The sequence below is a fragment of the Papio anubis genome, chromosome 3, assembly GCF_008728515.1.
Source record: "Papio anubis isolate 15944 chromosome 3, Panubis1.0, whole genome shotgun sequence".
In the NCBI taxonomy this organism is placed as follows: domain Eukaryota; kingdom Metazoa; phylum Chordata; class Mammalia; order Primates; family Cercopithecidae; genus Papio; species Papio anubis.
The window spans coordinates 109,784,021-109,807,908 of NC_044978.1; the positions used below are offsets into that span (position 1 = coordinate 109,784,021).

The 23,888-nt window shown below is 32.8% G+C and overlaps 1 protein-coding gene across 5 annotated transcripts in view; it reads right to left on the reverse strand.

The window, feature by feature from the left end:
* Positions 1 to 23,888, reverse strand: part of EPHA5 (EPH receptor A5) — a 340,958-nt gene that overhangs the window by 163,747 nt on the left and 153,323 nt on the right. For 4 of the 5 annotated variants that reach the window (XM_017958793.3, XM_031664478.1, XM_031664476.1 and 1 more), the window contains exon 4: positions 8,453 to 8,608. The exons of the other annotated variant lie outside the window; for it this stretch is intronic. In XM_017958793.3, the coding sequence (XP_017814282.1) occupies positions 8,453 to 8,608 (156 nt within the window). The remainder of the gene's footprint in view (positions 1 to 8,452; positions 8,609 to 23,888) is intronic. 5 annotated transcript variants of the gene reach the window in all.

Sequence of the window (23,888 nt, forward strand, 5' to 3'; positions counted from 1 at the left end):
TTCAATTTAATTCTTAAAAGATATTTAGGCATTAAAACCTACTACAATCCACTTTCTGCAATTTGGGTACTTGAAAAGTGTTTTGCCGTGGTAGCATTAAACTTAAGACATTTTAGGAGTTATTCTGAAATCACTTTGCAGAGATGATAACAGTGATATGACTTGGGCCTGTGTCCCTGCCCAAATCTCATGTTCAATGTAATTCCCAGTGTTGGAGGTGGGGCCTCCTGGGAGGTGATTGGATCATGGGGGCAGTTTCTTGTGAATGGTTTAGCATCATATCGTTGGTGCTTTCTCATGATAGAGAGTAGGTTTTCAAGAGGTCTGGTTGTTTAAAGTGTGCAGCACCTTCCCCCTCTCTTGTACTCCTGCTCTCGCCATGTGAGATGACTCACTCCTTTGCTTTCTGCTGTAATTGGAAGCCTCCTGGTGCCTCACAAGAGACAGAAGCTGCTGTGCTTCTTGTACAGTCTGCAGAACCATGAGCCAATTAAACCTCTTTTCTTCATAAATTACCCAGTCTCAGGTATTTATAGCAGTAGAAGAAGACTAATACAAACAGTGAGAAAATTATGACAGTTAAAGAGATCTTACTTAATTGACTCCATCTTTCCTTTAACCTCCAGGCTGCCCTCTTTCATTCCTGGGGATAGACCGAAATAACTTTGGGGGGAATTTAGTTTATGATTTAGCTTTTAAACAAAAGTGATAATAACTCCTCTCTGAAACAAATCCTCTCCTTGCTTAGGGACCAGATAACCTTTGTAAAACTAACAAATTAGCCACAAAATTAAAAAGTATGGCTCAGGTGTCATGCAGTCAGAATCCACAGGATTCCTAACCTCCCCAGTGGCTCCCATGGCTAACATTGCTATTTTAAGACCTTTGATTGGTGTTCAAGATATTTTTCAGACCCTGTAGCATTCTGATGGATCAGTTGGCATCATACAGAAAACTTAAACTGGCTCATTTGGTCTTGTAGCCGTGACACAGGAACTGAATCTGCAGGAGGACAGATTCAGCTTCTTCTGATTTCATCCCTGACCCCACAAATCAGCATTCCCCATTCCCTAGACCCCTGCCCACCAAAATATCTTTAAAAAACTCTAGCTTCTGACTTTTGGGGGAGCTGATATGAGTAATAATAAAACTCTGGTTTCCTGCTTAGCTGGCTCTACATGTATAAAACCCTTTTTCTGTTGCAATTTACCTGTCTTGATCAACTGACTCTCTCTGGGGAGTGGGCAAGAAGAACCCATTGGGTGGTTACAATTAGAAGTTTTCATAATTTTTGTATAAAGTGAGACTTAGTGGTTCTAGAATGCTGATACTGAGAAGAATCTTATTTTGATGTTTTGGGTAGGTTTTCATAATGTTAGAGTATACTGTGAGAACGCGAATGAATAGCAACCAAAAGTCAAGAAAATTGTCTGCTCTGAATATAAAAATGTGTTTTACAATACACCTATGAATTGAACACCTGGATAAAAATTGATCTTTTTTGGTATTTAAGATATTGAAGGTTCAAATAATATACTTTGGAGGCTGAAGAGGCCAGCAAGTTGAAGACAACTATAGCAAATATTTGTTGAGTACATCATTAAAAAATCAACAGTTATTTCCTCTATCTAGTTTATCAAAAGAATACCTTTCAAGGAAGTTAAGGGTATGCAAGCTGGAAAACATTCTTCTGAAGGGACACAACTCTTAGTGATTGTTCAATATGCTTACAATATGTTGGTGGAAGATTCGTACATAGAATCAAGTAAAGTTGAAAGATGTTGCATAAGAAAGCTAAAGTCAAAGGTTTCAAGCCAATATTTTTTCAAAAATGGGAAGAGAGTTTGCATTTACTGAACACTCCTGATGTCTAGATACGGTGATGAAAAGTCAACACATGCTAGCATTGCCTGCAGCTGAGCCTATGCTGAGGGAAAAATTGATTTTCACTATTCCTGTCCAGCTCTTTAGCACTTCTATTAGTTTCACCTTAGGTTAGGTAGTAAATGGTAAAAAATATAAATGATTCACTGGGGAAAGTGGCTTATATGTGTGCGTTATATTTTCTAATGAAAAAAAAAAAAACAACGCTGTAGACAAGTATTCAATGTGGCTAAGAACATGCAGAGTATAGAATAATTCCTATTACATTAATCACATGCTTCACACAATCTGGGCTAATTTTGAATGTTTCCCTCAGCTTTATCAATCAGTAGCAACTATGAACTCAGCTGCATGCATTTTCTTAGTTTTAGAATATAACCATTTGATTTACTTGAGGTATCCAACAATTCAAATTAATTATTTTTGCTGAGACTTTGTAACCAACAGCATTCCCTCATCAAGGTTAGCATTCCACGACCTACAAACTTATACTAATATTATATAAAGTCAGCCTGATTTCATTCAGACAAACATGTCCTATTTCTTTGTGAGTACTGGTGGCAAGGATGTGCTCACTGACCAAAGCCCACCTGAAGTTCTAAGGAGATGACGAGGTTACTACACTTTGGACTGAGAGTTGCAGCCAATTGATAAAGGAAAGGTACAAATTTTGGCTTTTAATGCCTTTTTCTTCCTCTCCCAGATACCCGTTGATGGACAAAACATGCTACAAATTACTCTTAGGTTTAAAAGGACTCTTGCCACAAGGTGGGTTGAATTATTAAATTAGCTGTAGTTTATCTTTGGTTTTTATCTTGCTAGGAAAGAAGTCTTCCATGTTAATTTGCTTAAAAGTGAACATTTGAGGGTAAAATATGGGGAAATCAGTAGCTCAAACAGGACTGTATTCCCTACTCCCTAATAATTACTTCCTACTCATTCCAAAATTTCCATATGGAATATAGAAGTGTTTTCAGGTGGTTGTGTAATAGTTCATAGTTATTCTAATTTTGATAAATGAATTTAGCAAAGAAAATTTCATTGCAGGCATTTTTGCTACAATAGTTGAAATAATATGAAAAGATTTATGATCTGCAAGGAAAATTCATCTGTGTTGCCAAGCAAGCAAATAAACAAGCAAATAAAACCTGCCTGATCAGATGCTAAATTAATGAGTTTTTAAAAATTCAAGGAAACAAAAAAAATAGATTTGAGCTATAAAAATGACTGCTATGAAATTATATGAGATAAATTTTGCTTCAAATGGATTTGATACAAAAATGTATTTCTAATGAAAAAATTCAATTAAAAAATGTGGTTTTTTTTTCTGTAAATGGGATTTCTAACAAATCTTTAGCTTTTATTTGTTTAAAACTGCAAAAGCATTTTTGATGTGTTATACTTTAAGTCCTGACCTGCCGGTTAATGGAAAGTTCTCATACAGATTTCAGTCAACTTGGCCCTCAGCTATGGAAATAATTGACAGAACTAGGCCTAACATACACAACTTGGTTGGGCATGGCACTTACCTGCTTGATTTGTGGTTACATTTACAGACACATACTGCCGGGCTCCTGGTCTGAAGGAAAAAATAGATTTGCAATAAATCCTTTAAGTCGTAATTTGTAGTTTTGTTTTCAGCGAGTTTTGTAGGAACAATAGTGGGGTTTATTCAGGCCGCTATGCCGAGGAATGTACTTGATTTTGACCGCAACATTCCTGGTCTGAAGGAAAAAATAGGATTTGCAATAAATCCTTTAAGTCGTAATTTGTAGTTTTGTTTTCACAATTTTGTAGGAACAATAGTGGGGTTTATTCCCTATGGAAATGACTTATTTTGGCATTGTTATAACAGTAGTTCAGTAAAAGAAGAATGTGTTGCTTCATGTATATGTAATCAATTATGAAGTAAAATGATGTACGCACAACTACTATTAGATAAAATTATATATTTAAAAACTGGTGAGTTTCTTGGGTATTGAACTGAATGTTTCCTCATTGATGCTAACCCTTGCAACCTACAAAGTAAACACGAAGTATCTACTTAGAAATAAGCATAGGAAAATACAGAATTTTCAGCATAGCTCCTGACTACAAATTTTGTAAGAAAAAAAAAAAAACAAAAAAACACCTTAGCTTGCTTCAAAATAGATTGCATATCTACTTGCTAAATCACCAACAGAATTTGAAACCCCCTACTGTATACCAAAAAGGCATTAGAATTTAAGTAAATGTTCAAAATTATAATTTGCAATGAAACATATTTTACTTTGATGTTGTTTTTGTATTACAGTTCTGCAAGTTATTTTACTTAATTGAAAATCTAAAATTTATTTTAAAAATAACCCTCACAAGGACTACAATAGGATGAATAAAAGTGTTCAGGTTTTGAAGGATCAATAGAACAAATTTCAACTTCCAATAACCTACCAAAATTAGAAAAGAAATACATTTAACACAAATATTTTCATAGACTCATAGCACGTTAGCTACTAACAGATATTAGGAGTGAAACTTTCCTAACTTCATGAAGTATTTCTTGTACACTTTATTTTTTGTATATAGCTTAATGGAAACTGGGTGTAGCTTTTAAAATATATTTTATGTTCAGAATCATCTTATTTCAATAAGATGGAATATTTCCACTAAAATATGAGTAATGAAATCCATGATCAGAATTGCTTTACAAATTTCATATATTAAGGGTAAACATATCTTATTTGTATATTATTTTAATTATTCCTGAACTTGATTAGCATAATAGAGAGATCAAAAATTAATTAGGTAATTTCTAACACTATAGTCAATGTTTAGATATTTAGTTAAAACTTCAATCAGCTGTTAATGTTATATTATTGGATAATCTCAAAGAGAAAATACATTTATATTTGTTCCAGAGGCAATTTAGACACCTCTCCTTATACAGAGAATAAAATGGAGTATGGTGGTAGTTGAATGGTTCATAAGCATAAATTAAGCTACTTAGGATGATCTGTTATCCTAATATGCATTGTCTGTTCTAAATATCAAAATTAACAATTTTTAACTAACATTTATTAAGTCATGACTTTTGAGGGATTGTTTTAAAAGTGATACAAAGCTAACTGGTATTTAAGATTTAGCTGGATAGAATGTCATTTAATTAATTAGTTATTTATTTAGATAGAGTCTCTCTCTGTCGCCCAAGCTGAAGTGCAGTGGAGTGATCTTGGCTCATTGCAACCTCCACCTCCTGGGTTCAAATGACTCTCCTGCCTCAGCCTCCCGAGTAGCTGGGATTACAGGGGCACCCCACCATGCCTGGTTAATTTTTGTATTTTTAATAGAGATGGGATTTCACCATGTTGGCCAGGCTGGTCTCTAACTCCTGGCCTCAAGTGATCCACCTGCCTGGGCCTCCCACAGTGCAGGGATTACAGGCGTGAGCCACCACACCAGGCCAAAATGTCATTGAAATGAAAGAACCCCTTAACTAAAAACTTGACATCTTTGGAAAAAAAAAAAAAAAAAATCCCTACCTTGACCATATTTAAGGTTGAATCCTATGAATTTTGTCATACCTGTCATCTCATATACTTTAATATAAAACAGTACCCTTTAAGTTGAAATAATTTCTTAAGATGGAAATATCCAGTCTATCATTGATGGGCATTTGGATTGTATTTGCTTTGCTTTACTATTGTAAACAGTGCTGCAATACACATACTTGTGCATGTGTCTTTATAGTAGAATGATTTATAATCCTTTGGGTATATACCCAGTAAGGGGATTGCTGGGTTAAATGGTATTTCTGGAAATACACGTGTTCTTGTTTACTACACACTTTAGCTTATTTAATAGTACAAAGTTATACACAAAACGAAATTTAAGATAAAAAATTACAGGATTAACCTCTGAGAAATATCTCTAAGTTAGAACAATGTCTAACTTCTGTGTGTGTGTTTTTTTTAAAATTTCTGTCAACTGAAAAATCCTTGCATTTAACACATTTCCTCTAAATCTATAAAAATGAATCAGCAGCTGAATCCTCGTTTTCTTCTGACTCTTCTACTAACAGCTAGGATGGGGGCACAAACAACTTTAAAGTCGAAAGGAAACTCAAACTCAAGTGAGACCCTAAATTAGAGGTAAATAGTGGAAGCTCGAACTAACATGCACCTACAAAAAACATGTGATAACATTCCACTGCCCTAATCATAGATATGATGTGTGAACCAAAGTAGAACTAAGACGAACCCTTAATTTAAGCAGATTCATCAGAATTTTTGGCTTTATTTTCGTTTGATTTTTTTCTGTAGGCTTATAAAATGTTATTGTATAGATTTTAAAACTTTGTATATTCTACTAAAAAAAATTGAAGTTGGAGATATAAATTCAATTCCAAAGAGCCAAAGGCAAACTGAAGCTCAAGATCTTCATCTGAACATCTATCAAGTGATAAGGAAATCGTATGCAGTAATTGTGGTATTATGAATGCAACTAAAAACATACACACACACTCATAGATTATGTATTATAAAGATCTTGTACATGAGTCCTTTTTTTTTTTTTTTTTTTTTTTAGAAATGAATACAAATTAGTGCTCATTTGACAACACAGTATTAGAAATTCACACACTCGGAAACTGAGAAATATGAAGCCTGACTGTGGGCTTTGGTCCTAAAACAGTGCTAAGCAGTCCTTGCCACCAAACCAGTTTCCCCCCTCATACCCCAACCCCATTTCCAAACCTAATAAATTTACAGAAAGAGAGGTTCACATTTATGCTAAAAAATAGAAAGATCAAGGGTAGGCCACTTAAATAAAATACTAATTAGAAAATTAATAAAATTTGAAAGACAATTCAAAACATGATTTTTCTCTTTAATTTACCACTCTGTTGTCTAGATAACATTTTCCTTATTTGGGCATTCATTTGCTCTCATAAGCAAAATAATTATTTAAATCTCCACTGCAACCAAAATGCATCACATTCAATCATAGCTTATATCTTCCCAATTCATATGTATCCTTACAAAAGCACATATATAAAAATGGTATTTATTCATTTGAAGAGGAAATTACTTTTCACTAGTAATCATCTAACCTGTAAAATCATCAACCTTGGGATAAAAAGAATGGTCTTCAGAATGTAAAGCTAATTACTAGCAATGATTTAAGGAAATCCAAAAATGTGTTTCAATGACATTATGAAATTTAGACACCATGAAATTCAGATAAAATTTCAATTTGTGATTATTTGATAACATAAAAAATCTGCACTGCTTCTTTAAATTTAGAGATGGATACTAACATTTCAAACTTTTGTGAACACCTTTGAAAGCAGCTACAACTTCCTGGAAGCTAAAATAGTAAATCCAGGCAGTTCATGGAAATTAAACGATATGAGGAGGGAGGGATTCACTCTCCTTCTCTTTAATTTTCTGTTTTTGCTTGATTCGCTACAGAGACTTTGCTTGTGGAAAAACTGAAAGTACTGTCATCAAGCAAGTAAATGCGTAAATGTGTTATATTCTCAGAAATATATGGAAAACCAAATATATAGAAAACAAAAAATGTTGAAAGATGTGGCTACATCTACTGCAAATGTTGGAATTAAATGTTTACTATTCATCTACTCTACTTAAGATCACCAAATATATTAAATAGTAGTTAAGGACACTCACTGACAAGAAACATGACCGTTGCTTGAGAACCCTAGCAAAAAAAATTGGTGTATATATGACTCTGATCTAAATCTGATTTGCCACTCCCAGTTCTCTACGTTTTGAAATATTTCCTGTGTTCTTTCATAAATTACTTTCTCAGTGACTTATTGGGGCAGTTTAGAACAAGTTGGTGAAGGCTCCATTAGCTACATAATTTTGTGATGAGAAAACTGGCAGAGGAAGAAGAGGAAGGAGGAAGGAGGAGGAGGAGAAGAAGAAGAAGAAGAAGAAAGAAGAAGAAGAAGGAGAAGAAGAAGAAGAAGAAGAAGGAGAAGAAGAAGAAGAAGAAGAAGAAGAAGAAGAAGAAGAAGAAGAAGAAGAAGAAGAAGAAGAAGAAGAGAAGAAGAAGAGGAGGAGGAGGAGGAGGAAGAGAAAGAGGAGGAGGAGGAGGAGGAGGAGGAGGAAAAGAAGAAGAAGAAGATGAAGAAGAAGAAGGAGGAGGAGGAGGAGGAGGAGGAGAAGGAGGAGGAAAGGAAAAAGAAGAAGAAGGAGGGAAGGATGAAGGAAGAAGAGATTTTAATGTAAACTGGGAAGTAGATTATCAAAGTTATGTTGTTATGCTTAGCTAGCATGAACACTGAAATAAGCCACAAAATGAAAGAAAAAATTCTATATCTGTGTCTCAGCTGTTGAATTTGAAGTTAGGGAAAATGGATGCTTCTAACAATGAGTGATAAAAGAGACTTAAACTTTTCAGTTCTTATTCAAGGAGATTGAAAATTGATGAAAACTGTATAGAGAAGATTAAACATTATGCCTGTTTTAGGGGGAAATGTTGCTAGAATATAACAGGCTCCATCGTGCTGTTTCCTCAAAACTGGTGAAAGTTAGCATCACTAAATATCCATGGGTTTCCTTACTTGTGCATGCCATTGTGGGTGGATCAGACTCTCTCCTGAAATAATCCTTTTCACAGACACAAGAGGTTGAAGCTTCCTCATGGGTATAACTGTGAGGTGGACATTTGCCGCAGCTCTGGATGTGAGGTGAGGCTTTGAAGAACCCAGGTCTGCACACTGTCAAAAGAAATAAGAGACTAAGCTTTTGCCTGGAACAGATGCAGTGTTTGTTTTGTGAATAATGTCATTATTTTGACTAGCATACGCAGATTACAGATAACACAATCTTTGCATCAATTTCAAGAATTTTTCATAAGCTTCTGGATAATAAATACCAGGCCATTCATTCAAATAATCAAATATTTATTTAAAGTACTTAAACATTTATGGAATGTACATACTTGTAATGATTTTTATGCTACAGGAGCTTATAAGGAATTATATTCATAAAAGGCAAATAATTATATGTATTTAAAACAGTGCTTTGTGTATGATTTTCACTAACTCTACCATTACTACAACTATGTTGAAGAAATAAATATTATTCCAGGTACTGCTAAAATGGTGTGATACAAAGTAGGCACGCAACATTATGTTATTGAATAATAAATAAATTAATTAGTATGTGCTAAATGCCTCATAAATTCTGTTAGATTGGGGAAAATGCATAGATGACCTGATATATCAACTATATTATTTTGATTTCAGGGGAGTCAAATTTTTGACTTTTTTTTTTTACATTTACTTCTTTTTAGAACTTTTCTTTGAGACACCTACTGATTCAACATTTATCCATTCTAATATCAGAAAGGCTTATTTACTATACAAATTATAATGATTTCTTAAGCACAAACATTATGTCTTATTCAGTTTTGCACTTACTTTTTCCAGTGTTTGACCACAAAAAGCGTTCAAAGAGTTCTATGAAATGTGTGAATGAATGAATGGAGTGGCATAAATGTTATAACTGAACTATTTAGAATCGCATAAAGAAAGTGTTTTCTGATATTTCTGTGAGCATTTCTAAGCTTATCATCAGCTAAATGTGCAGTAAATCTTTTTATTCTGTGGATTTTCTACATGTTCATATTATTCTTATTTCTCAATGGCTAAAAAGCCAAACTTTAATATGCTAATTGCTCAGTATGGGTCACTTGAAGACTACCAAACTGATGGTCTGAATGCTTTGTGTAGCTTACTTTACATAAAATTAATCAACTATGTTTTTCTGTTTTCAAAGCTCACTACATATACTGAAGTAGCATGTACATTTGCTGAAGCTCAAAGGTGAACTTGTATTTCAGTAGAAATTTCTGATAGATATAATGAATTGGGACCAACTTTCATATGCTATAAATGATTTCATGTTTTAGTAATCCATGCTAAGGCTCTCTGCCATCACCATGAATAATCAGGAACTGGCAAAATTGAGAAGATACTCTTTTCAGTAGATCTAATTATAGTGATAGTAAAGCCTTAATGCTCTTATAAATTCTGAGAGAATGTGAAGGTATTTGAAAGATAAGAAGAGCTTTTTGATAGTATTAGGGACATTCTCGTGGTTAAATGATTAGGAGAAGATTTAAAATATTATTTTTCTTATAATAGGATTGCTGTAGCAGCCTATACCATACTTAGCTAAGTTATTCAATTTTTCTTCTTTTATCCTTTTAGTAAAACCATTCTCACTTTAAACACTATTTGCTTCAAAGACATGAAGTGTCAATTCATATGTTCTAAGTATTTGGAATTCATTTACCATTCATGAAACAAAAGTCATTTCGTTTCTTTTTAATGAATGTCTCTTAACTTAAACACTTTATATTATATCACATACAACACTGCTGTTCAAACCCCCAAGGGAGCTTTGGAAATATAAAGTAATAAAAATCAAAGTAAAAAGTAGATAAATGTATCTTTCTGTTCAGTTCAATAAGATGTTTTGACAGGTATAGTGGGCCAGTAACTCTACTTGGACTGGCTTCAGAGGTAAATGAGATAGACATGGCCTTGCCTTTATGAATCTTAAAGGTATTCCATAAATATTATAAATATTACTACACTAGGAAAAGAAAAATGAGCTATAGCAGTAAACACAGATACTCAATTTAATCTGGATTATTTACGGAGACTTCCCTCAGGAAGCTGAGTTTCTGCTTATATTTGAATGATTATGAAAATTATTTAATTTGAGTTAGAGTGTATCAGTACCTTAAAGGGAGAAATCCTTGCAAAGGACTACATCTGGTGGAGAACAAATAGGGAAATGGAAGATACTAAAGAATTGATCAGGAAGATAGTCGGAATAAAGTGGAAGAGTCAAGTTTATACGGGACAGAGGGCACCAGGCCACAAAAACCTTATATATTTTATTAGATATTTGGTACTTTATTTTATAGGCAAAGGGAGGTTATTGGAAAATTCCCCTCACCCCAGCTTTATTAGGGTTTAACTGACAAATGAAAATTGTATATATTCACAGTAACTGCAAAGTTATTAAGCCAGGGAATAATGAGATCAAAGTAGTGTTTATGAGACCATTACACAGCAGCCTGGGTAAAAAAAGCAAGAACGGAGGCAAATAGCTCTTTTGTTTCTATTGCATTGGTCCAGAAAGAGACAATATCACTTAACCAGAGTGGTTCCAGTATTGATCAATAAAACAGGGTGAATTCAATAAATGAGAATGGGGTAAAATCAACTAGATTTCATGATGTATTTAATGGGTTAGATGACTTAGCAGAAAATTGTAAGAGTGACTGTAAGGCATTTGACTTAAACTTCACAGAAAATACTGGTGCCATTTTCTCAGAGAACAGGACATGAAATGTGTTGGAGAAGATAATGAGTAATATCTAAGGCATTATTTAATTTGAGGTGGTTGAAGTAATGCAAATAGATTTTTAGAGAGAGAAAAAAAATGTGTGGTTCAATATTATCCAAGAAAAATATCATAAACTGTAATTATTCATCACCTTCAAATCGTGACCCTAAATTCCAAGGGGTCATAGAACCCTTCTAGACAAAGTTATGTTATTCCCTTAGTTAACTTCATTTCCAGCATCAGCAGTATTTTCTCGTAACGTCTCCTCTTACTTCAAACTCCTTATGAGCTCTTTTTCTGTTACTATCTGCTGATGCAGTCATTTGTCTTGAGAAAATAAAAGTTGTCAGAAAGAAACTTACTCATTCTCCTACCACCAAATCTCCAAACCTATATGTCATGATACCCATCTTCTCTACATTTATTTCTATCAAAATAAAATAAAATGTATCCATGTTCATATCAAATGAAAATATCTGTATTTGAATTAGGAACTCCCACTCTGCTCTTTGAGATGAAACTTCCGAGTAGCTACAATTCTTTTGAGATGCTCAAAAACAAAGCAGAACAAAACAAACAACAAAACTATCAACCTCACATGATACCAATTTTCCCAGTTTTGTTCCACTTTCAGGATATGATTTCTTAAATTATTGTCCATACATACATCTGTCATTTCTCATTCTAAATCACAGAATGACTCACTCCACTCCATTGGCACCTCTCAATGAAAACTACTTTTGTTAAGATTGCAGTTACTTTCTTGCCATACTCACTACTCAGCAATATTTGACATGTCCCCTTTTAGGAAACTCCAGATATTTTCAGTAGAAAATGATAGGATAGTCTACAAGTTTCCAAGTAATATTTAAAAACTCTTTAAAGGCGGTCTCCCACCATACTCATTGTCTCCATCCATACCAGTCTACTTATTTCCTGTATTTGAGAAACTCTTCTTCTCTGCCTCTGAACACTGCAGGAAAAGCATTCTGAGCCAAAAGACAAGACACGTAAATAAATACATGTATAATCTTCTTTTCTTTCTTTTTGAAAAAGCTTGTAGTCCACAATAAGAGATTTGAATGTAATCTGAAAGCATTTGGAAGACATTGAAGATATAATTTGATTTTTGAGTGCACACTTTCTGTCAAGAACTGTGACAAAACATGTTTGGACTGTGTGAGGAAAAAAAAAAGTTCTTCACACCCATGAAGCTACAGTGTATTTCATGGGTGGAATAAAAAATAATAATAATAAACAAACAATGATGGAGGCAAAATTGACATTTTACATTTTAATCATGACAATATTTAAGAAATAATTATCTAGATAAGTAGTAAAATTTATTTAAATACCAACCCAATATGGTTTATTAAACACAAATGAAGTTTCCGAAGCAAAGTTGTTTCATACGATGTCTGTACATTACCTAAATATCATTTAGAAAACACTGTGCCAGTCATTTAAGTTGGGCAAAGAGTAGAAGACAAAAAAATGCACCCCGTGTTGACATGTTTTATGAGAGTATTGTGGCAACCTCCTGGGGGACAGAAAATCATGTTTAATAATTATTTCTAACCATGCTTGAAGGCTCATTTTTTAAATGCAACCATTTCCATAGTATATATGCTAATCTGCAGGAATACATGTTCTTTCCCTACTTATCCTTTAAGCCTTTGAGCCATCTATTTAGCACCTATTTAGAAATTTGCTGTACAATCTTATGAGAAATTGTTTAAAGGTCCTCAAAATTACCAAAAAAAAAAAAATTAAACTGGAAAATTGTATTGATTTTTCATAATATTTTAAATTAAATTACTTTTAATGTCTCCAATATATTTTACCCTTAAAGACCTATTAACCTTGGGATAACTAAGTATATTCACTTCATAATTCAAAGTCAATACTCAAGAAATACGGCCCACCCAGAAAATTTTTAAAAAATATTAATACATATAATAATTAATGTTTTAATACTTTAAAATACTATACTTCTCTCCATTAGAATTAAAATAAACAGCCATATATATGTGTGTGTGTATATATGCATACTATACATATAAAGGAAATTGAGTTAAAAATGCACAGGCTAGCGTTGTTTGCAGTGTTCAAGATATAATTAACTTTCAAAAGCATTGCTGGCCTTATCTAAGTGTTTTATTGAGAAACACAGAAAATCACTAAGAACAAGATTTATTTTCATAGCTCTATCATATGTGAATTATCAGAGGATATAAGCTAAGCTAAGTGAATTATATTTATTTAATACATTTTTCAAAATAAGGTAGTCAGAAGATAGTTTAGTGTGGGTTTAAAATATGTGTTTACTAAGAAAAACAGCATAACACAAAATGCTACAAGGAAATTAAAACTCAAAACATAATATTTTAAATCATACAAATATTATTACACCAAAATTTAACAGTGACAGCATTTTATCTTCATATTTAACACATTGGAAGTGTAGCCAGAGCAATTAGGCAAGAGAAACAAATAAAAGGCATCCAAATAGGAAAAGACGTCAAACTACTTCTCTTCACTGACAATGTGATTCTGTACTTTGAAAACCCTAGAAACTTCACAAAAAGGCTCCTGGATCTGATAAATGACATCAGTAAACCATCAGGATGCAAAATCAATGTATAAAAATCAGTAACATTTCTATATACCCGTAATATTCAAGCTCAGCGCCAAATCAAGAAAGCCCCATTCACAATAGTCACGAAAAGAATAAAATACCTAGGAATATGTTGAACCCAGGAGGTGAAAGACATATGCAATAACTACAAAACTCTACTGAAAGAAATCCTAGATGACACAAACAAATGGAAAAACCTTCCACACTTATGAATCGGAGGAATCAATATCATTAAAATGCCATGCTGCCCAAACCAAAGTACAGATTAGACAAAACTATTACAAAATTCATATGGAAACAAAATGAGCCCAAACAGCAGAAGTAATCTTAAGCCAAAAGGAACAAAGCAAGAGGCATTAGATTACCCAACTTCAAAATACAATATAAGGTTCCAGTAAGTGAAACAGCAGGTTACTGGTACAAAAACAGACTCATAAATGAATGGAACATAATAGAGAATCCAGAAATAAAACTGCGCATCTACAGCCTTCTGATCTTTTACAAAGTCAACAAAAATATGAAATAGGGGGAAAACTTCCCATTCAATAAATGGTGCTGGGATAGGAGGCTAGCTATATGCAGAATAATGAAACTAGATCCTTACATTTTACTATGTACAAAAATTAAGATGAATTAAATACTTAAATTTCACGTCTGAAACTATAAAAATCCTAGAAGAAAACCTTAGGAAACACCATTCTAGACACTGACCTTGAAAAAAAGGAATGTATGACTAAGCCTTTACAAGCAATTGTAACAAAAACAAAAATAAAAAGCAGGATCTAAGTAAACTAAAGAGCTTCTGCACAGCAAGAAAAACTATTAACAGAGTAAACAGACAACCTGCAGAATGAAAAAAAAAAATTGAAACTATGCATCTGACAAAGATGTAATATCCAGACTCCCTAAGGAACTTAAACAATTAAACAAGCAAAAACATAATAATAATAACCCCATTAAAAAGCAGGCAAAATACAAGGACAAACACTTCTCAAAAGAAAAGATACAGTCAACAAACATGAAAAAAAAAATACTCGACATCACCAATCATCAGAGAGATGCAAATCAAAACCACAATGAGGCACCATCTCACAATAGTCATAATGGAGATTATTTAAAAGTCAGAAAACAACAGATGATGGTGAGGCTGTGGAGAAAAGGGAACGCTTATACACTGTTAGTTGGAATGTAATTAGTTCAGCACTATGGAAAGCAGTTTGGAGATTTCTCAAATAACTGAAAACAGAACTACTACTCAGCCCAGTAATTCTATTACTGGGTATATCCAAAAGAAAATAAGTTGTTCTGACAAAATAATGTATGGGCTCATATGATCAGTGCAGTACTAATCAATCGCAAAGGTGCAGTATTAAATAGCAAAGGCACGAATCAGCCTAGTTTCCCATCAATGGTGGACTGGATAAAGAAGATATACAAATACACCATGGAATACTACACAACCATAAAAAAGAACAAAATCATGTCCTTTGCAGCAACATGGATGCAACTGGAAGCTATTATCCTAAGTGAACTAATGCAAGAACAGAAAACCAAATACCACATATTCTCACTTAAAAGTGGGAGCTAAACTTTGTGTACTCATGAACATAAAGATAGCAACAACAGACCCTAGGCACTACTAGAGGGGAGAAGGAGGAAGGAAATTGAGTCAGGGATGAAAAACTAACTGTTGGGTACTATATTCACTACCTGAGTGATGGAATCATGGTATCCCAAATCTCACCATCACATAATATATCCATGTAACAAACCTGTGCATGTAACCCCTGAATCTAAAAGACAATTTTAAATTATTTCTTAAAAATGTCTTCTCAGTATGAAAACTGGTATTGCATTAAAACATTGATACAATTAAAATAAATTTAAAGTAGGAGCTCTAAAATTCGGCAACATCTCTTGAGTAATATCAAATGGCAACAAGAAACACATCTTACTTGAGAATCTAACGTTAACTGGCTAACTAGAATATAAGTTTAAATAATTGAAAACAATAAGGCTAATACTAACATTAGAATATTGCATAAGAAAAGGACAGGAATACTATTGATAAATATATTAAATCTCTCTCTATAATGTATTTTTAATTTATGCTCACCAAATATTGGCAGAAATTCAAAGATGATATAATATTTATAAATGAAACATAAAATAAATTTGGTTACATATTCATTCATCTACAATATGTAATAAATCAGAATTCTTGCCATGAACTGTACTTTGTACTTTGTATATTTGTATGGAATATACAAATATAATTAAGACATTTTTATTGCCATTGTGCCATTAAAAAATTGAGTTGTGTGGCAATCACTTGTACATTATCTGTCATATATTTAGAAATGCACTAATTGTTTAATGGTGTTTAATATTAACATAGATATTTTAAAAAGTCATTCAAGATAATTACAGCATTCATGTGTGTGATACATATATATAAATTAAATATATATTTAAATATGTCAATATTTATATATTACATTTATATATTATGTATTATTTATATTAATATATAAATATAATAAATATATTAAATTAATATATATTAAATATATGTGTATTAAATATATATATTTTAACCAAATTGTGGGCCATCAGTAACAGATATATTCATATATTGTAACGTGTATATATATAATATAAATCGTAGTGTTTGTACATATAAATAAAATTGTAAATAAAATAAAGTTGTGTAAAGTATTAGAAATTGATTAGGATTATATTACTTTCACTTTTTATATTGCTAAGTCTATATCTTTTATAGAAGGGTTTTATCACCTAGTATCAATGATTAATTCTAATACTAATTTCCTTCCCATAATTCAGAGACATTATTACCTCATTTAGCATTCCAAAAATGGCAAAATACCTTTAAATTTGGTAAAAAGAATTATGTACCAGATATCACTTCCTGTTTTATTTTTAAAATGATAACTTCTATACTTCATTACCAGCAAAGTTAGAAAATTTTAAAACATGTTGAAAAAATATATATAGATAGAACAAATTCACCAAATAATCTAGGACAGAAAGTTTGTCATGCTCAAGTGAAGTACATTTATTTGACTGTTATGCATTACTAAACTATTCACGGACAAGTAATTTAGCCTCCTGAGATGAAATAGTTAAGCTGAACGAAGTCAGTTTTACAAGTCTAAATGCCAAGGGTACAGAAAAGTATTTATGGGAAGACATTCTGCAGTGATGTGATGTTGTATGTCTCCATCTCGACAATGAGGATGTGCTTGACATATAGTAGCTAAACATGAAGCTCATTTTGGCCTAGAATGAACTTACACATGGCTTTTTGACTATAGACTCTCATAAATCACAATATGACTTTTTGTTTATCTAATTGAACCTCCACTGAAATAAATGCCACACGATTTCAGAAATTCTTCAAAGGTTTCTAGGAACAATTTGTATAATATAAATATTTATCATAAATAATATAACTCAGGTATCTTTCAAAGCAGAATTGATTTCCCCTTAATCATTGATTCCTCTACAGTACTAAGTTGTTTTAGATACATTTACATTTTTATTTTACTTAAGATGCTAAGCAGTTCTTCTATCCCAAACAAATAAATGTGAATTAGTTCAGAAACAGTACTTCAATAATAGTGTGTATAAGGGTATATATAAAAATGTAAACTTGTCTATGTGCAAAACATTTTAAGTATTTGGTTACATATTTCCCACTTCATCAAAAATTTTAATTAGATAAAGATTTGAGAATTGGAAAGAAGTATTTCTGCTGTCAAAATGAACAGACTTGGAAAGAACACACTAAAAGACTAGGAAAAGTTAGAATAAGCTATGTTTGAATTAAGCATTATGCCTTCTCTACTCTTAAACCTTTATTTCTTCTACTTCATAGACAAATAAAAGGTATCTATCTGAATGAAAGTTCATCTTGACACAAACATACTATCAATGCTTGTTTTATTGTGTCATTTTGATCTTATGAACAAATGCTACTTTTCAATAGTTTTTTGTTTTGTTTTGTTTTGTATGTTTTTGTTTGTTTGTTTGTTTGTTCATTCTTGAGATAGAGTCTCGCTCTGTTGCCCAGGCTGGAGTGCAGTGGCGTGATCTTGGCTCACTGCAAGGTCCGCCTCCCGGGTTCACGCCATTCTCCTGCCTCAGCCTCCAGAGTAGCTGGGACTACAGGCGCCCGCCACCACGCCCGGCTAATTTTTATGTATTTTAGTACAGACAGGGTTTCACCGTGTGAGCCAGGATGGTCTGGATCTCCTGACCTCGTGTTCCGTCCACCTCAGCCTCCCAAAGTGCTAGGATTACAGGCGTGAGCATTTAAATTCTTCAAGAAAACAAGAAGCATCCACTGTCAAATGAGTTTAATAAATCCAGTTTCTTGTGAATTTGTACTTTCGAAAAGCAGAAAATTGAATTAAATTAAATGACTTTTAAAGTTTAAGTGATAACGCTTCTAGCATCTTATTTTACCATGCCTTCAACTAGTGAAAGCATAAAGCCAAAAATGTCAAGGGATGCTTTGTTCACAAAATATTGAGAAAATGCACTCTCACGTAAGTTTTTACAGCACCTAAATGTAGCACCGTGCCTTGCAAATTTTTCAACATATTTTCATGGGTTAATTGGCAAGCCCGAATTTATACCTCTTTTCCATCTTCTCAAGCAAAATTACCATTTGTAATTATTTTGTAGGTTTAGAGAAAAGCCAGAAAACTATGTTTTTGAGAGTGATTTAGCCATGGGAATTTGTTTAAAAAGGGAAATCTGTGGATGAATGCTGTCTCACTTGAAACCATGACAAAAATATTAGCATCTGCTTATTGATAATACAGCATATATTATTTTATCTAAATTAATAGATACCACTCCAAGTTCCCCACTTATAATTTTTACCCAGCATAGGCAAACATAATTTTTGTTTACAGGTTGATTCAATGTCATGACCTTTAGGCTTTTTTATTATGTTTCATATTAATATGATGAAAAATATGAACTAAATACTCAGGAAGTGACCTTATATCAGCCTTTAATTCTTCCTTAGTGCATGTGCTTTCGTGAACAATCTTTGTGTTAACATGAATGTTTACTGCCTTGATAGGTAGGGTGCACAGTTTAAATATAAGCTGTATGATTTATTCTGCAATTGAAAGAAAAGCTTAATGTCCTGTGTGTTTCATTTGAAGTATACATTATTTTAGACTCAAGTAGTGAGATCTGCTTCGATTAATTCATGCCTGTATGGTCATAAAATAAGTTCAGCTATGAATCATTAAGTGAATATGTTGTGGTTAATGCAATAAAACTTCCATTTAGGGACAAAAGCAACCAACACATTTATTATAAAAGGATGTGCAAGGTCTTGGCCTTGATTGCTAAGATAGAAATAATGTTTTCAGTCATGAATATCTCTCCTTGTGCTATTGGGCATTATATCTTAGTTCATTAACTCAGAAGAAAATCCTATGTATTTGACAAAATTATATTCCCTTTCATAAAATAAAAAAGGAAAATTAACTATGTGCTATTTTGGAATAAAGAATAAAACCATTACATGTAGTATAAAAGGCATTCATGATTACATTTTTTTCCTTTAAAATCAAATAACAATTATAACAAAAGAAAACTTATTCCGCAGTTAAGTTAGATAATCATTGTCCAGGTTGTGTATAATTTAATCAAAACAATAACAATGCAGTTTTTTTTTTTTTTTTTTTTTTTTTAATACATAGCTAAGATATAAGATAGGAGTTTTCACTCTGTAATTTTACTTAAAAAAAAAAAGAAACGTTAGAAAAAAAAAAAACAGCCTCCCTGATTGTGAGAAAGTCTTCTTGGAGTAGTGTATCTGTATCTATGAATATAAGTATAGTACAGGAAGTATAGAGGACACATTGGTCATACAGTTGCTCTAAACTACTTTTCTTCAAACTATATGCTGAGAATTAAAATGAATCAAGCCATTTTGCAAATGTTCAGTGCAAATCTATAAAATGTTCCTCTTTTGAATTCAAAATCTGTAAATTAGCAAAACCAACTGGCTAATGAAGTTCATTTGGTAAAAGCAGTCATCAATTTGCCCCTAATTTTCAGTGGCAAGTGTCCTACTGGGTCTTAAATTAAACAATTTCAGATGTCAACATTTAGAGACATACTTCTTTACTTACAGAATAGATAATTCATGCTCAAAATAACTTGGCAAAGACTGTCCTTTAATAACATACCTTATTTCTAAAAGCTTCAACCAGGTAAACTCTCGAATATATTTCATTGTATTATATATTATTTATCCACATGTAGTTAACTATTTGACCTGTTTAAAACAATTATTACTAAAGAAATATTCAATCACTCCCAGAGTCTGTACTCATGTCCTAACTATTTGGGGATATCAATTTCAAAACCCAAATGGGTCTTGGATTTTTGCAGAAGCCAGAGAGGGAAGAAAAAGGAAGCCAGGAAAACAATAACTCTAAAAGGCTGATTATAGGGATGGTTAGAAAACAGTGTCCTGATTTTGTAAGATGAGAACTGAAACTTTACAGTTATATCTTAACCCAAATTAGATCATATTGTAAAGGATATTCCTTTTCCGTTGTTATTTTATGATTACTAATCTGCTACCATTTATCAGAACATTCCCACTTTTGCAACCCTCTGACAAAGCGATAATAATACCAGTGGCCACATTAATAAAGCAAACTGACATTTATTCAGCATGTTCACTAGTGCCAGACAGTGAGTAAAATTCTACACAGATTCAGATCATTTCATTAGCATAACCATCATATGAAGTGAGTAGTAAATTTCTATTTTATAGGTACAATGCTAGACAATATGTCCAAATTCTTAAAAATACTAAGTGAAGAATCACTAAGTGAAGAATCTGAGAGTTCAGTACAGATGGATCTGGTAACACAGCTAAGCCTTCTCACAAATATTCTATCCATAGTGGAAGACATTTCAAGCCTATCCTGTGCAATTTCAGATGACACATACTTCTTTTTTATTTTTTCGAGAGGGAGTTTTGCTCTCGTTGCCCAGTCTGGAGTGTAATGGCGCGATCTCCACTAACTGCAACCTCTGCCTCCCGAGTTCAAGCGATTCTCCTGCCTCAGCCTCCCGACTAGCTGGGATTACAGGCATGTGCCACTACGCCTGGCTAATTTTGTATTTTTTTTTTTTTTTTTTTAAGTAGAGACAGGGTTTCTTCATTTTGGTCAGGCTGGTCTTGAACTCCCGACTTCAGGTGATCAGCCCACCTCTGCCTCCCAAAGTGCTGGGATTACAAGCGTGAGACACTGCACCCGGAGGATACACACTTCTATTAGCAAGACTTTAATTCACTAGTTTTTCTTAATTACTATATTCTCATGTGCCTGTTCCTAGCTCTTCCAGTCCATGTAACCACACAATATCTTCTCTTTTGGTTGTGAACTTAGAGGTCACATAGACTTGAATTCAATGTTAATAAGTTTACATTGTTTCTATATGACCTTTGACATTTCCTTATCATAAAATAGCAACAGTCTTATGGAATTTCTGAAAGGGTTTAATCAGAATGTGTATCTGTGTGAGTATAATTGCTGGCAGCAGAAACTAAGCACTGAATAGCTCTTTTAAAACATTAGGATGGTTACTATGATTCATTTGGCAATGGTCACTGGGTTTTAGCTGCCTTGGTATCTGTCCACTTCAATTCAAAACTGATGTCTCACAATCACTGTAGAACTGAAAATAACTGTTGAGGCAACTGACATGTGCCTGACATAATCCACAAACATGCTAGACTTGTATATGATGCTCAAGTACAGGTAATTCCTCCCATCCCCCTTTGTTTTCCCATTGAGAGGTCATACTAACATTTAAGTCAGAATGCAAAATAAGGTTTTATAAATATACAATAAAAATATGAATTAAGAAAGGAATTTTAGAACTTTTATTTATTAAATCAAGAAAGAAATGAAATAAACTGCCTAAGGTCACATGGACACTCAAGACTTTCCAATACTATACTCTGTAAAATGCATCATGAAACTATTTCCAAAATGATAATAATTCATTTTTTTAGACAAAAATAAACCTCGGAGAACCATATGCCATTGAAGGATTTTTTTTGTGTTTCTTCTTTTTAATTGTTCCTTTACCTCTTCCACTAATATTGTTTCTCAAATATCTGAGAATAGTCTTTTTCAATGTCATCCACTCCAGACTCACACTAAGGACATGTCTAAAAGTAACACTAGAATTCTTATAAATAAATTCAGAATGTTTACTTTATTAGAAATTAATACTTGAAGAGACTACCTTACTAAAAATAAGAAGACTTATCTTTTTAGTAAAAATCAGCACAAACTTTTATAAGGCTAATATTTGACCTATGATAATTTTTCCCTCCTCAGATATAAAATATCCAAAATGTTAATTTTCTTTGTCTTTGTGAGCTTCAGAGGGATGCAGGATATATAAATTCTCTTTTAAGTTTGTAGCATAATATCACAATATTAGAAAAATAATTTCTTCTATGAAATAATTTCAATTTATTCATTCAAATAATATGAAATGACTGATTTAGAATTTAAAATAAAAAAGGCTAATGAAAACACATGCAAGTAACCATAGAACCTCAAGTTTACTGTTTCTCTTTTGTTAAAACATTTTTACAACATAAGCCTACCTGATTGACTTATATTTTACAGCATGAAACATATCACATTGATAATAAAGAAAGAATATTTGTCATGGACTAGACAAAACATTTGTGTCTTCCCCAAATACAAATGTTAAAGCTGTATCCCCCAACTTGGTGGCATTTGAAGATGGGTCCTTAGAGAGGTAATTATAATCAGATTAGATCATGAGAGTGAGCCCTTGTGCCTTATAAGAAGAGGATGATCCCTAAATCAGTCAATCAATCAATCAGTCTCTCTCTTTGTCTCTTGTATCACTGAAGAATGGCCAGGTGAGGACACAGTGAGAAAGCAGCTGCCTGCAAGCCAGGAAGAGAGCCCACACCAATAAATGAATAACTGGCTTCTTGATCTTGGACTTTCTAGCCTCCAGAACTGTGAGAAATAAATTTCTGCTGCTCAAGCCACCCAGCTTGTGGTTATGGCAACCCAACCTGATTAATTTTGCATTACTCAACACAGTACAGTATGGGGATGTGGTAAGTAGGGTGTCTGTTTGGTATGGTATCGATTAAGTTATGTCTTTAAAAAAAATTTCTTTATAAGAGATCCTTGAACTTTCAATAATATGTTAAGAACACTTCGTAAGTGTGGACTAACTGATCAGTAGTGTTTAAAAAATAAATGAAAGATTTTCTGTGTGTGAGGACTAGTTGTAATGATCAGTTTTTATATCTTCAAAATATACATATAATAGTTTTAAGATTTCATCAATGGGACTACATCAAATATATTTTGTAAACATTAACTTATGAAGATTTTACCTTATACTGTAACATACAGTGTATATGTGTATATATGTATGTATGTTTCAATTTGACACTCTGAATCCTTTGATATGTGTTTACTCTATAACCCTAATTCTATAAAACTTACAGAAAGAGGTAACAATTTCAAACGCACTAAGAAAAGTTTTGTAAATCTTAGTTCACAATGTGGGTAATTTACACAACTTTTTTTAGGCAATCAGTTATTCTAATTTCGTGGAACATCTTTAGTATCTCATACTAATACTTTGGTTTTTAAGCAATGCCTGCTAGGCTAAAACTTATTTGTATAAGATAATTTATTTCCAAATCCTAGAAAACAAAACATGTGGTAGGTTTCCATGTGCATATGTACACTTGGCTGAAATACAGAGTAAAAGAGAGGTGTCCTGGAAAATAACCAGTAGTCAAGTGAAAACATGTCACAATAACTGAAAAAAAAATCCCAAACTTTATTGAGTGCTATGTGCTAGGCATGTGCTATTTAGGGTTATGTGTAAGAGTGAAAAACACATGTTTGATA